Source organism: Euprymna scolopes, chromosome 6 (assembly GCF_053919585.1).
Source record: "Euprymna scolopes isolate OS-2025 chromosome 6, ASM5391958v1, whole genome shotgun sequence".
Lineage (NCBI taxonomy): Eukaryota > Metazoa > Mollusca > Cephalopoda > Sepiida > Sepiolidae > Euprymna > Euprymna scolopes.
In genome coordinates, this window is record NC_136487.1 from 94,961,953 (window position 1) to 94,978,322 (window position 16,370).

The window sequence follows — 16,370 nt, forward strand, 5'->3', positions numbered from 1 at the left end:
TGAAAAAACTATCTGTGGAGGAACCAATGGCACATCTGTATATACAGTCGGAAGTAAGTATTTTTGCAATACACCATTATACTAAATGTGAGTTAATTAACGTTTGGTCCCCTAAGGCTTTTTTTCTTTAACAGCAAAATGTACATGCTAAAATATGTCTTAGCTTCAGTTATGTTTGAAAAAAAAAATGTTTTAATTGTTCTAATTAGTCGACATAATTAACTGAACAAATCATGTTATTCTCTTTGATTCCATGTTGATTCATTTACTCTTCAATATGTTTGAATATTTCTGTGAACATTTAAAGAAAGAGTGACTCTCTTTTTGTATCATTGCTAATTTACATACATGTGTCTATATACACCACAAACACATATGCAAGTTAGAAGGCAAAATAACAAGCATCTTTACTTCTCTATAAGAATAAGAAAGCTTAATAATATTTCAATATAATAATGATAATGATGGTAAGAATCAAGAAGATATATTTTCATTAATCATATAATTTAATAATATTTCAATATAATAATGATAATGGTGGTAAGTATATAGAAACAAGAAGACTTTAGTCATGCAAGAACAACGTCTTAATAGATATAAGTCACAGTTTATGAAATCGAAGTAGAATAAATAATGATAGTGGTTGGTTGTGACCCAACGAGTCACGGGTATGTCTATTGATCTTTGTGTGTGTTTGATATCGGTTTAATCTGTGAATTCTATAAAATCTCAACAGTTTTGTGGCTTTTTTATTTATTTATTTTTTTTATTACATTTTCACCCCAAACAGGCACATTGCCACTTTGGTGTAGGGGCTACTATCAGGGGAAAACAACTACTGGGGTACTATGTTGGGATTTGGGCAGCAAGATGTCGGTTCACGTTACACTTGAACTTCTGCATGTCAGTACAGTTAGGGAAGCAGGGGCCTGGAATGGAATTGCAGAGTCTAGCGGTTCTGGGGAAGAAACTACTGAAGTAAAAAGATCTTTTACATCTAGAGATCTCTACTGTGTGGGGGTGGGATTTAGCTGCATGTCGGGTTTGTCGAGGGTGTCTATGTCGTGGGGGGCACAAGTGTCTGCAGTTCGTCAGAGCATTCACCATTAAAATACTTGTAGAACAGGCAGAGGGATGCAACGTTTCGTCGATGGGACAGAGGCTGAAGCTTAGATGACAGTTCAGGGCCTATCAGATTGGCGACTCTCTTTTGGACCTTGTCTAGGAGCGAGAGACTATCAGCAGATGCACCAGCCTACCGAAATACAATGCATGTTTTAAACGATCTATCAAGAATAGCGTATTATTTTACTCATAGCCGATGCAAGGAACACAGAAACGAAGGCTTCCTTGTGCCAATGAATGCAATGTTAATACAATGAAATGAAAGAAATGCCCATTTCTGGACATAAAAACGTTATTTATGCAAACTAGTAAAAATATGTTCCCTCTGATCGCATAGATTTGCTAGTATATGTGACAAACGAATATATACTACATTACCTCTCGTCCCAAGAGGAGGTAATGAGTATAAAAATAGTTGTTTCATGATAACAGAATAGATATTACTCCCCCCCCCCCAACACGCACCTCAAAAAATGAGTATGTAATCCTTGAAAAGGATACGCCACCAAAAATAAATAAATAAATAAATAAAAAACAAAACAAAACAAATGGAGGCAGTAATTTCTGATAGGATGATATCATGACGAACAACCGTACACTACCCCCCCACCTCAAAAATTAGAAGAGGTAATATCTAGGAGGATAGTATTATGACAACAGAACAGATACTATACTGCTCCCCTTCCCGAATTGAGCACTGAAAGAGAGTACAGCAGTTATAGTATAGTTTTGGCTTAAGACAAACATGTACCAAATCTTCATGAAACGTCTTTAATGTAAAAAAAGATAAAACTCAATTTTCCAAACCACCACATTCTAAAATTAGTGTTTACATAATATGATACAGTTGCCATTCTCTTGCTTTCTATTAAAATAACATGATTCTACAGTAGATTTCTAAAGTTTAATTGTCTTTTTATATTTGACTTCCTCAATTTGCATTCAAACTCTTTGTATATGGATTATACAGGGTGACACGCCCAAAATGCAATCCAACCATATTTGGTAGAAATAAACTTAAATCTTAACCTGGCTTGTCCACCAAGTTACACTCATAAATAACCAACAGTCTTTGTTTTATTGCTGTCCAATAAGAAGCACATCTAGTTTTGACATGTGAAACTGTCTGATGCACCCTTCTCTTGGTAATTCCCTGATTTTGATTGTTAAGGAAGAGTTTGAGGATTATTTTTTATGGATATTATCTTTGAGGCGATCTCACAGATTTAAAAAAAAATTTTTTTATTACATTTTCACCCCAAACAAGGCACATTGCCACTTTGGTGTAGGGGGCTACTATCAGGGGAAAACAACTACTGGGGTACTATGTAGGGATTTGGGCAGCAAGATGTTGGTTCACGTTGCACTTGAACTTCTGCATGTCAGTACAGTTAGGGAAGCAGGGACCTGGAATGGAATTCCAAAGTCTAGCGGTTCTGGGGAAGAAACTACCAGAGTAGAAAGATCTTTTACATCTAGGGATCTCTACAGTGTGGCGGTGGGATTTTGCAGCTTGTCGGGTCTGTCAAGGGTGTTCACGTCGTGGGGGCACAATGCTTGCAGTTCGTCAGAGCATTCACCATTAAAATACTTGTAGAACAGGCAGAGGGATGCAACGTTTCGTCGATGGGACAGAGGCTGAAGCTTAGATGCCAGTTTAGGGCCTATCAGATTTGCGACTCTCTTTTGAACCCTGTCAAGGAGCGAGAGACTAGTAGCCGATGCACCAGCCCAAATATGACAGCAATACTCCATACATGGGCGAATCGTTGCCTTATAGAGGTACAGGATACTTTCGGGTGTTAGTAGTTTTCTAGCACGGTAGAGAGAGCCTACCTTCCTTGCAGCGGCCCTGGCAATGCCCTCGATGTAATTGTTCCAACTCATGTTTCCTGTGAACGTTAGGCCAAGGAGCTTGAAAGATGTACTCTCAGATAAAGAGTCGTTGGCCATTACTGTAGGTGGTAGAGAAGGTTTCTTGTAATTATTGAATGAAACAAGTTTAGTCTTGGCGGCATTGAACGTGACCATCCATTTTTGTCCCCATTCCACTACTGATTGGAGGTCATCCTCTAGTGTTTCTGCCATTACTTTAGATATATGTTCATTTGTTTTCCTGTCATACCTGTTATAGAGTGTGGTGTTATCAGCATATATACCAATCTAAGAGGCAATTTTGTCGGGGAGGTCATTTATGAATATCAGGAACAGTAGCGGTCCAAGGATAGATCCCTGGGGCACTCCCGCATTTATATCATATTGTTTAGATGTACGACTGTCGAGGACAACCTGGATTTTTCTCTTATCTAAGAAGGATTTAATTATGTTATGTATTCTACCAGTGATACCGTATGATCTAATCTTCCTGAGGAGACCCTTATGCCATACCCTGTCAAAAGCCTTAGATATATCTAGAGCTACCGCTCTGCCCTCTCCTGCTTTGTCCAGTGAATGGTATATGCGTTCAGAGATTACAGTGAGGATGTCTGCTGTGGAACTGGCTTGTCTAAATCCATATTGTTGGTCGGTCAGAAGTTTAGCATCTGTAAGGTGCTGGATTAGAGCATGGTTAATTAAGGTCTCAAATATTTTGGCAAAAAGTGGGAGGAGGCTAATAGGGCGATAATTTAATGGGTCAGTTCTTTCGCCAGAATTCTTGAATACTGGTACCACAGAAGCAGTTTTCCAACAACCCAGAAAGCAAGATTCATTCACATTTGCTTAAACTTAATCGCCAGATAAAATCTGGCGATTAAGTTTAAGCAAATGTGAGTCATTCACGACCACACATCTGATGAGACAATTGTGAAACTGTCCCTGCAGCCATTCCAACAAGTTTTTTGAAGTGTACAGAGTAATCCCATTTTTTAAAAACAGTGTTCATTTTTCACTAACCAAAACATTCTCATCCATTCTTTCAATGTGACCAAACCAACAAAGTCTCCGGTTCTGCACTTATATCCAGCCTTAAAATGTCCAGGTTTAATTTTCCTCTGAAGACATCATATCTAAGCCTGTATTAAACACTTACACATCCATTCTCATATCATTTTTACCATGTAACCTTCTCCGATCAAGTTTAATTCTTATGCATAATGTATATACTGCACACATATGCCTGATAATCTTACTTTGTTCAGCAGTAGTAACACTCTATTGCTTAATAATAGTAGAATTTCCCTGAACTTTCTTTATTAAAAAAACCCCAAAAAACCCAAAAGCAAAAAACACAAAAAGAATAAAAAGGAAAAAGCTGATTATATTTCTAAAATGAACATAGGATTTTTTGTCTTAATTGATCCTAATAATATCAAACATCTTTGTGTCAGGAGTTTAAGGACGATATTGGAAAGGTTTTTCTTTTAGTTATTCTCAAAGGAAAAAGTCAGAAGTGCTTAAATTTGGTGACCTTATCGATGACCCTACATCTCTCCTTAAAGAAGAAATAATTCAAATTAAATAAATTAACAAATTCAAATAAATTATATACGTTTTATTTACCAAACATCCGAAGTTATAAAGGGGTTGGAAGTTTGAAATATTTTAATTGTAATATTTTCAGCATATTCCAGCTCCTGCTGATGTATGAGTATGGATAGCTAATTATGTGCATATTTTCTCCCACAAGTTGGTTTAAGTAGTGTTTATTAGATGTGAAGAATGCGTATGTTATTCAAACCGCTACTTGAAATACTTTGTTGTGCTTACAATTTGTTGATACAAGTGTGCACAGCTGAGATTTTGTATTCTTTCTTTATACAATGTAGAAATCGGCTCTCATAAGTTAGCTCCAAATCTTTAACAGTTTCGGTGCATCTTCATTATTAGAGTGAAATTTGAAAATCGAAATATTGACTTTCAAGTAAAACCAGTATTATTTATTTAATTGTCATGTCGCAATAATAAATATAATAAAAAATTGCGAAAAACGTAAGGTAGAAAATTAATTATTGAAAATAATTTTCCAAGAAAATTAGCAAAAATTGAAAGTTTTGCTAAAAATATAACAGAGAGGTCTTATCCTAACAAGGGAGATAATTATTTTCTACAAACTGGAAATCTTAGGCCAATTTAAAAATACGAGTTACTTCCCTTGTTTTTACATCATGTGTCTCAAACAAATATGACGAAGTGTTTATTATAAAAAAAAGGCTTGGAAATTCTTGTTTTATTAAATAATGCAGTAATATGCAATTAATTGAGACATGATAAATCAGTAGATATCATTGCTTTTAGTTGAAATCGACATCAAACGTATTTTTTTTAATGAACATTGATTTTTTTATCGATTTAAGAACCACAGTTTTTTTTAGAGAAGTTTGTGTGGTGTTTTTAACGCTTCTTATTAAGATAAATTTTCTTATATTTATTTTATTTGAATTTGGAACCGATTTTATATCAAAAGATACAACACGATTATTTATTCATACTTTTTACGCACAGAAAATGTTTCACTTTTTAGTGTTTGGACAGATCAAACGCACAGAAAAGTTTTCACTTAACACTTTATTAATAGTAAATGTGATAGAGAAATTGTAAAAATACATGATTAGAAAATGAAAATGATAGTCTAACCTATCAAATGAGACCTGCCATGTTTCATTATAAAATCGAAGTGACCCATTTTTACACTGAATCAACCAATTATACAGATGGCGTCAAGCTGTAGCTCTAAATGTTTTGATCTTCTTTTGTTTAAAATTAGATCTGCCCTTTTTTAACAAATAAATAATAAATTAATTTTTGTGGCATCATTTCTCACATTAGACCAACAGAATCTCCGACATTTTAGACGGTGGCGTCTTCTCTGTATGATTCTGTGCAGTTCTAAAAGGTTTACCTTCACAGGCTTTATTTTCTCCTGTTTTGAGAAGGAGTTACATGATTGTTAATCGTCTGAGGCGCCCCTACCCTACCTATTTTTTCGTTCAAAATACTCCTTTTCTAAGGTACTGATTTCAAATTCCACTTTCTGACCTTGTGTCACACCTTCTACTGTGTTAAGGAGATAGATAAAACTATTTTATTTTTTACAGGTCACCTCGGATGCTTTGAAATGGCTAAAAATGAAAGCATTGTTAAGCAGTTTAAAAATGAAAACATGACGATTCCTTTTTGTAAAAGCGAATGCCAAAAGTATGGAACTGAATTTGCAGCTCTCACAGTAAGTGTAAATCCAGAGTTTTAGAGGTCATTGTTTTTGTTTTATTTCTTTCTTTCTTACAAAAAAATTTACTTTGCAAGAAGTTTATTTCTTGCAAAGTACATTGTTTTTACATAAAAAAAAATCTTCATAAAACTTCTGATTAAATTAAAAAAATATATATTTAGAGTTTTAAAATATATAAAACATATTAATTAAATTCAAAAATATATTTATATTTAAAAAATGATTAAAATATAAATAAAATTACAAAATATATTTATAGTTAAAAAGAATATAAATTAAATTAAAACATATTTATGATTTTAAAATTATAAAAACGTGATTTGCTTTTTTTTAATTTTAATTCTAATAGGAAATGATTTTTTGCTGATTTAACTTTTTTATCCGAATAAAAATTGTAGATGCATAATCTGCATGTAAAAAAGTTGCATTGTTAACCGGAAGTAAATGATATTGTAAAAGCAAAAGTGTCACTTTATTTAGTTAGTCATTCTGCATTTCAGATTCCTTAATTGGACCTTGCCAAATGATAATTTGTGTGGAACTACACTGTTTCCTCCTCTTCTTTCTCATCCTCCTTCTCCTCCCTCCTCCTCCTCCTCTGCATTATTATCATCATCTGTTGAGAAACGATCTCTGAAATATTCAATGTTTACTTGGTTGAAATGATTAATACTGATTGATTCAAAATATTCAATTTAGATTGGTTGTCTATATTAAACATCAGCCAATCAGAAAGAGATCGCCTCCTGGAGACGGGCACATATTTGTCTTATCTATATAAGCAAGTGCCCTTGTGCTCTCCTCAATAAGATGCAGTGAGAGCCCCAACTTGCCACAGAAACCTATGTCATTCTCAACACAGAAACTGCTACACATATTCTTGATGAGGAAATACTGACTACTGGCATCTCAATGAGCAACACAAGTCAGGAAACTTTTTTTTAAATATAGCGACAGCTTGTCTACTTACATATGGACATAGCAACACTTCTTTTGTTTCAAACAATTTTAACTTTTCTCGACCCCTTTCTTCACTTTCAGCTGTTCTACACTCAACATACTTTCACCTTTCATCCCAACATACGAACATACTTTTGACTTTGTCTATTTCTACAATAATGTAATTTAGCTCGTCCCTACTCTAAGTCGAACTGCTTCTTTCAACCAGCATATAACTGGTTGTATAGCAATGATTCATTGGCATTTCTGATTTATTGTCAAACTCTACTTAAAAAAAACAAAACAAAAAAAAACCTCATTTTTCTACTTCTGCTCACTTTTTCTCATATAAAGATTATATATCAAACCGCTCCAATAAATATCAATCTGTTTTTCTTTTTATTTTTGTTTAGATACAAAACGTATATATTCAATTGAAAAGAATATTTTTCATTCTTTTATTTATATTTTATATGTAGGACAGAAGCTACTTCGTTTATATTGCAGAATGAGCTGCTCCTTTCTCTAAAACTCCTATTCACCCATTCAAGATGTTAGCTTAGAATGTTCAGCAGTTTTCTCTCTTGAACCAGATCAAAGTTATCACCTTTAATTCATTTCCAAGGTCTTCAATTTTGAAGTACAAATAACAGATGACACATGCATAGTCCGACATTCAAAATCAGGGATTGCTCCCCTTCTGTACCTGGCTTGGGAGCTGGTGGACAATTTCATGTAACATTTCGTTTTCACATGGAGCATTATCCATCAAAAGAACCAATGAATAAGAATTGTGTGGAACTGCACCATATACCCCCTCCTTTTCCTCCTCCCCCTCCTCCTTATCATCATCATATCGATTTGTAAGAAGAAAGCTAACGATAACAAAAAAAAAGAAGAGATTTCACCTTATACATTAGAATAAAAAAAAAACAAGATAAGAGATGCATCTTTTTTTTTTTTTATTTAAGTTTGATATTTGGAGTATTCATCAGAATGTTTTTACATTTGTTCTAAAGATACAAATATTCACATTAAAGAAAACACAATTTACAATCGTAATTCATCGATTTATTAACAAAGATATTTATTAGTAATGAAATTTATTAATAGTGAAAATTATTAATAAATGAATTTATTACTAATAAAATTTATAAATGATGAAATTTATAAATAATGAAATATATTAATACTGAAATTTATAAATAAAGATATTTATTTGTAATGAAATTTATTAATAATGAAATTTATTAGTAATGAAATTTATTAATAATGAAATGTATTAGTAATGAATTTATTAATAATGAAATGTATTAATAAATGAATTTATTAATAATAAAATTTATAAATGATGAAATTTATAAATAATGAAATATATTAATAAAGAAATTTATTAACAAAGAAAAATATTTGAAAATAAATTATAAACAAACAGATTTGTTAAAAAATAATTAACAAAGACATTTATTTATAATAAAATTAATTAATAATAACATTTACTAATGATGAAATCTATTAATAAATAATTAAGTTATAATAAAATTTATAAATACTAGAATTTATTAATAATGACAATTATTATTATTGAATTTTATTAGGAATGAAATTTGTTAATATTGAATTTATTTATAATGAAATTTATTTATAATGAAATCATTAAATAAAAAATATAATTCATAAAGAAATTTATAAACAAAGAATTTTATTAACAAGATAATTTATGAAAAAATAATTTTGTAATAATAAAATTATGAATAAAGAAATTTATTAATAAAGAAACTTCTTAATAAAGAGAATTATTTGCCATTAAATTTATCAACAAGGAAATTTATTAAAAAAACTTATCAACAATAAAATTTATTAGTGAAGAGATATATTATCAAAGAAATTTATTATAAAATAATAAAATTCATTAATAAAGGAAATTATTTAAAAAAATATTTATTAGGAAAGAAATTTATAAATAATGAACTTTATTCATAAAGAAATTTATTAATAAAAAATATTAATAATGGAATTTATTAATAATATAAATTTCATTATTATAAAATTTTATTACTAATAAATTTCTTTATTAATAAATTTCATTAATTATGAATTAAATCATTAATAAATCTCTTTATTAATAAATTTCTTAATAAAAAATTTCATTATTAATAAAAAATATATTAATAATGAAATTTATTAATAATTTAAATTTCATTATAAATAAATTTCATTACTAATAAATTTCTTTATTTAGAAATTTCATTAATTATGAATTTAATTATTAATAAATTATTTTGCTAATAAATTTAATTATTGATAAAAATAATAAAATAAAAAATTATAAATAAATTTCATTATAAATAAATTTCTATGTAAAACAATATTTTGTTAATATATTTATTTGTTAGTATATTCATTGTAAATAAATGTTTTGCTTACAATATTATTACCCAATAATTATTTTTAATTCTAAAGTTCTTTATTAATAAATTTCATTATTAATAAATTTTATAATTAATAATTTCTTTATTAATAAATTGCATTATCGATAAATTTCATAATTAATAAATTTTATAATTAATAATTTCTTTATTAATAAATTTCATTAGTAATAAATTTCATTATTAATAATTTCTTCATTAATAAATTGCAGTATTGATAAATTTTATCATTAATAAATTTTATTGCTAATATGTTTTTTTTGTTAATAAATTTCATCTCATTATATAATATTTTGATTGCAGCAACGGATGCCCTATACAAATTTATTATGTCTACACTATTAGTCACTATCTTATGTAACTTTAGAATGACAGTTTAGACACATTTAATTGTTATAATAAAATCCTAAATTTCATCCTAGGAGAAATACTATCACAATCACAACCATCTTTAGAGGAAGTGGTTTTTATATTTTCCTCTAAATGTGAAGTCCTCCCACCGCCTCCATTCATCACCAGGAGGAATTTTCACTTTCGACAGATATGAGGTTTCACCCTTTGTAACTTGATCATAAACACTTAGATATTACCATTAGTTTACGCTTCTCCAACTCATTAATAATAACGTCTTCCCAGCCAGATTCTGCATAATCTCATTGGTTGAGAGCTGACATTCTTATATTCCGGAATCCCTAGATAAACGAACACTCCAAAAATTCTCCAAAATGGCATCGCTGTCTGCAGGAGACATTAATGCTAACAGAAAAAAAGTATATACATATTAACCGCTAATGCATAGACATTTAAATACTGGTACCCTTAATAATTGGAACAAACGTGCACAAGTAAAAAAACTTATGAGTAAACAAATTTAATAATAATGAAATTTATTAATAATGAAATTTATTAATAAGGAAGTTTATTAATAAGGAAATTTGTATCAATAAAAGTTATTAATAAAACTATATTACTAAAAGGACCTTATTAATAAAGAAATTTTTTAATAATAAAATTTATTAATAATGAAATATATTAATAAAGAAATTATGAATAATGAAATTTATTAAATAAATATTATTAAAAAAGAAATTTCTTAATATAGAAATTTCTTAATAAAGAAATTTAATTATAATGGAATTATTAATAATAGAATTTATTAAAAAAGAAATTTATTAATAAATTAGTTTATGAATAAAAATATTAATGATTACATTTATAAAAAAGAAGTTCATAAATAAATAAAACTTTTTTCTTCAATCTGTTATTTTAGGACTCAAATATCTGCATCTGCATGAATGAACTTGATGATGAAAACAATACAATATCTGGATGTGACAAGGAATGTGCAGGAGAATCATTAACCAGGTGTGGTGGAGTCGATGTCATTTCTGTCTACCACATTGGGGGTATGTGCTTTATTTTATTTTTTAAAACTTTTTTTCAAATCCATTATTTATGGACAAATGCTTAAAATTTGAATCCATTTTTCTTTTTCTTAAATTAAGGCGATCTGTCAGTGGAAATAGACAAAATAAAATAAACACTCTGTCACTGTTCATTACTAGAGCTATAAAATTCTTGGGACATTTTGTGTATCTTGCTGGATGATACAACAAGCTTAAAGGAGAGATGAAGGTGACGAAATGGGTAAATGAAGAGTAGGAAGGCAACTTTGCATGGTACTTTTGGTAGATTTTTGTATATATGTAATCCCTACAGGGCTGCTCAGATGCACAGGCTTGGGTGATAGGTACAACCGATGCCGATCCCTGGCGCATTACCTGTATTCTCGTCTAGTGGTCGAGTTCGGCCCTGCCGCCGTGGTCCGTTCACTGTTTGCACCTTTGATCCGGCTTCCAAACTGTCAACTGAGCCGTCTGAAAAATAGACTGCACTCAACAATGGCGTTTACAAACAAAGAAAAGAAGTCAAAACTTAACTGGCTTTTCTTAACATAGAATAATTATTGCTTTCAACTTTACAAATAGCATATACACAACTGACTTAGGTATACAGATCGGGCTGGCGTTTTTTAACAAAGTACTTTGCTTTTCTATCATCAGTATACAGGGAAGAAAAAGTTCAGAGGCGCGTGTCCTCGGGGGAAATGGGGTGTCGCCGAGACGCGTGGCCAAGTGTGAGTGTGCTGATCTTTACTTCACATTTTATCAATATCGGTTGGCTGCAACCCCTCCCTCCCAACACGCCCACGAGTGATGGTCAACCGGTCAGCGGTCGCGCCTTTGTTTCGGGGGGGGGGGTCCAGTAATGTCCCGCTGAACTCTGAACGCCCGGACACAAAAGAAAAAAAAAAGAAATGATAAAAAACGACCTTTACAATTATTGAAGAGAAAAGAGGTTTCCATTTGAACGAGCCTCGTCGCCCACCCCTCTTCCAGCCAACGATTTCAGACTAAATTCCCTCGTCAGTAAAGACAATAAATATCCAAACGCAAAGAGGGTCGGGTTGTCACGGTCAATTACCACTCAACGGGTCCCCTTGACCCATTCAATATTTATGACTACTACAGCATAAAAAACTGTCAATATTTATGACTACTACAGCATAAAAAACTGTCAATATTTATGACTACTACAGTATAAAAATGTCAATATTTATGACTACTACAGCATAAAAAATGTCAATATTTATGACTACTACAGCATAAAAAATGTCAATATTTAGGACTACTACAGCATAAAAAATTGTCAATATTTATGACTACTACAGCATAAAAAATTGTCAATATTTATGACTACTACAGAATAAAAAATGTCAATATTTATGACTACTACAGTATAAAAAAATTTCAATATTTATGACTACTACAGTATAAAAAAATTTCAATATTTATGACTACTACAGCATAAAAATGTCAATATTTATGACTACTACAGCATAAAAAAATGTCAATATTTATGACTACTACAGCATACAAAAATGTCAATATTTATGACTACTACAGCATAAAAACTGTCAATATTTATGACTACTACAGCATAAAAAATGTCAATATTTATGACTACTACAGCATACAAAAATGTCAATATTTATGACTACTACAGCATAAAAAACTGTCAATATTTATGACTACTACAGCATAAAACTGTCAATATTTATGACTACTACAGCATAAAAAATGTCAATATTTATGACTACTACAGCATAAAAAATGTCAATATTTATGACTACTACAGCATAAAGAAATGTCAATATTTATGACTACTACAGCATAAAAAATGTCAATATTTATGACTACTACAGCATAAAAAAATGTCAATATCTATGACTACTACAGCATAAAAAATGTCAATATTTATGACTACTACAGCATAAAAATGTCAATATTTATGACTACTACAGCATAAAAAAATGTCAATATTTATGACTACTACAGCATAAAAATGTCAATATTTATGACTACTACATCATAGAAAATGTCAATATTTATGACTACTAGCATAAAAAATGTCAATATTTATGACTACTACAGCATAAAAAATGTCAATATTTATGACTACTACAGCATAAAAATGTCAATATTTATGACTACTACATCATAGAAAATGTCAATATTTATGACTACTACAGCATAAAAAATGTCAATATTTATGACTACTACAGCATAAAAATGTTAATATTTATGACTACTACAGCATAAAAATGTCAATATTTATGACTACTACAGCATACAAAAATGTCAATATTTATGACTACTACAGCATAAAAAAATGTCAATATTTATGACTACTACAGCATAAAAAATGTCAATATTTAGGACTACTACAGCATAAAAATGTCAATATTTATGACTACTACAGCATACAAAAATGTCAATATTTATGACTACTACAGCATAAAAATGTCAATATTTATGACTACTACATCATAGAAAATGTCAATATTTATGACTACTACAGCATAAAAAATGTCAATATTTATGACTACTACAGCATAAGAAATGTCAATATTTATGACTACTACATCACAGAAAATGTCAATATCTATGACTACTACAGCATAAAGAAATGTCAATATTTATGACTACTACAGCATAAAAAATTGTCAATATTTATGACTACTACAGCATAAAAAAATGTCAATATTTATGACTACTACAGCATAAAAATGTCAATATTTATGACTACTACAGCATAAAAAATGTCAATATTTATGACTACTACAGCATAAAAAAATGTCAATATTTATGACTACTACAGCATAAAACTGTGAATATTTATGACTACTACAGCATACAAAAATGTCAATATTTATGACTACTACAGCATAAAAAAATGTCAATATTTATGACTACTACAGCATAAAACTGTGAATATTCATGACTACTACAGCATACAAAAATGTCAATATTTATGACTACTACAGCATAAAGAAATGTCAATATTTATGACTACTACAGCATAAAAAATTGTCAATATTTATGACTACTACAGCATAAAAAAATGTCAATATTTATGACTACTACAGCATAAAAATGTCAATATTTATGACTACTACAGCATAAAAAATGTCAATATTTATGACTACTACAGCATAAAAAAATGTCAATATTTATGACTACTACAGCATAAAACTGTGAATATTTATGACTACTACAGCATAAAAAATGTCAATATTTATGACTACTACAGCATAAAAAAATGTCAATATTTATGACTACTACAGCATAAAACTGTGAATATTTATGACTACTACAGCATACAAAAATGTCAATATTTATGACTACTACAGCATATACCCACGCATAGCCTACATGTTGTTTGTATACGGTAACCGCTAAGAATATTTTTTAAAATTAATTTATGTGACCAGTACTGTTGAGTTAAAACTTCTAAATACTAATGACTTAAAAATATTGATGATGTCTGTGTAAGTAGTAATGATATTATTATTTTTTTTCATTCAGGTTACATTGGATGTTTTGCTGACAATAAAAACAGAGCTCTACAATTTCAAGAATCCAATAAAAACATGACCATAAAAATGTGTCGAGAGTTATGCTTCCAACATAATTTTAAATATGCTGGTCTCCAGGTACGTATTTAATGATTTACTGCCGCTTTTTATTTCAAAATTTGAATTCTTCATAACAATTTATTTTGCACACTAAAGTAGTGCTGTGTGTAAAATGTATCTCAATAAAATGAGTGAGTGAGCAAATAATGAGAGAGAGAGAGAGAGAGAGAGAGAGAGAGAGAGAGAGAGAGAGAGAGAGAGAGAGAGAGAGAAAGAAATATTATTGTAATATCAACATTTGTTGCATGCTTTTGTCTGTCTTCTCTTTTAATAGGTTTTTTGTTTATTTAAAAAATATTTGAATTGGTCCATTACTCTGTTTAATAATAATAGTAACAATAATGATAATTAGCAGGACCTGTGGAAATTCCAAAGGGATTCATATGTAATGTATTGATGTTGGCATTCTGTAGATATTCAGCATTAATGTGGACGTTCTGATATTACTGTAGCTCTTTTGTTAAAACTGCAAAAGTATTTATCCAAGCTAAGCAGAGACTCCCAGCGTAGCCATATTGTAAAATACGTTTAAATATGATATTTTAATTCTTGCAGATATCATATATATTATTATAGAGTTAATATTCAATCGATTTTTATATATTATAAAGTTGTGATTTAAAAAATAAACTAGTGAAGTTTCTCTCTTTTGATCCCAACGTTTACAACTTGCCATGCTGCTGCACATATTCAATAACGTCATTAGAAACATACTTAAAAAAAAATTTTTTTTTATTGCATTTTCACCCCAAACAAGGCACATTGCCACTTTGTTGTAGGGAGCTACTATCAGGGACATAAGTTAGTGTAGGAAGTTGGGCAGCAAGATGTTGGTTCATGTTGCACTTGAACTTCTGCATGTCAGTACAGTCAGGGAAGCAGATACCTGGAAAGGAATTCCAAAGTCTAGCTGTTCTTGGGAAGAAACTACTGGAGTAGAAGGCTCTCTTGCATCTAGGGATCTCTACTGTGAAGGGGTGGGATTTAGCTGCTTGTCGGGTTTGTCAGGTGTATTTACGTTTAGGGGGTACAAGTGCTTGCAGTTCATCAGAGTAATCACCGTTAAAGTACTTGTAGAACAGGCAAAGGGATGCAACATTTCGTCGATGTGACAGAGGCTGAAGTTTAGCTGACAGTTCAGGATCTATCAGATTGCCGACTCTCTTTTGAACCATGTCTAGAAGCGAGAGACTAGTGGCAGATGCACCAGCCCAAATATGACAACAATACTCAATACATGGGCGAATGGTGCCCTTATAGAGGTATAGGATACTTTCAGGCGTTAATAGCTTTTTAGCATGGTAGAGAGCACCCACCTTCTTCGCAGCGGTCCTGGCAATGTTCTCAATGTAATTGTTCCAACTCATGTTTCCTGTGAACGTTAGGCCGAGGAGTTTAAAAGATGTACTTTCAGATAAAAAGTCATTGGCCATTGCTATTGGTGGTAGGGAAGGTTTCTTGCAATTATTGAAGGAAACAAGTTTAGTCTTGGCAGCATTGAAGGTAACCAACCATTTTTGTCCCCATTCCACTATGGATCGGAAGTCTTCCTCTTGTGTTTCTGCCATTTCTTTAGATATTTGTTCATTTATTTTCCTGTCGTGTCTGTTATAGAGCGTGGTGTCATCAGCATACATACCCACCTCACAGACAATTTTGTCAGGGAGGT

General features: G+C 30.7%; 1 protein-coding gene across 1 annotated transcript in view; it reads left to right on the plus strand.

The window, feature by feature from the left end:
* The window catches only part of LOC145277809 (uncharacterized), a 49,340-nt gene that overhangs the window by 20,869 nt on the left and 12,101 nt on the right, over positions 1–16,370 (plus strand). Inside the window, exons 6-9 of the mRNA XM_080129690.1 lie at positions 1–53; positions 6,162–6,289; positions 10,934–11,069; positions 14,592–14,719. The exon at positions 1–53 is cut by the window's left edge and continues 83 nt beyond it. Of these exons, the coding sequence (XP_079985816.1) occupies positions 1–53; positions 6,162–6,289; positions 10,934–11,069; positions 14,592–14,719 (445 nt within the window). The remainder of the gene's footprint in view (positions 54–6,161; positions 6,290–10,933; positions 11,070–14,591; positions 14,720–16,370) is intronic.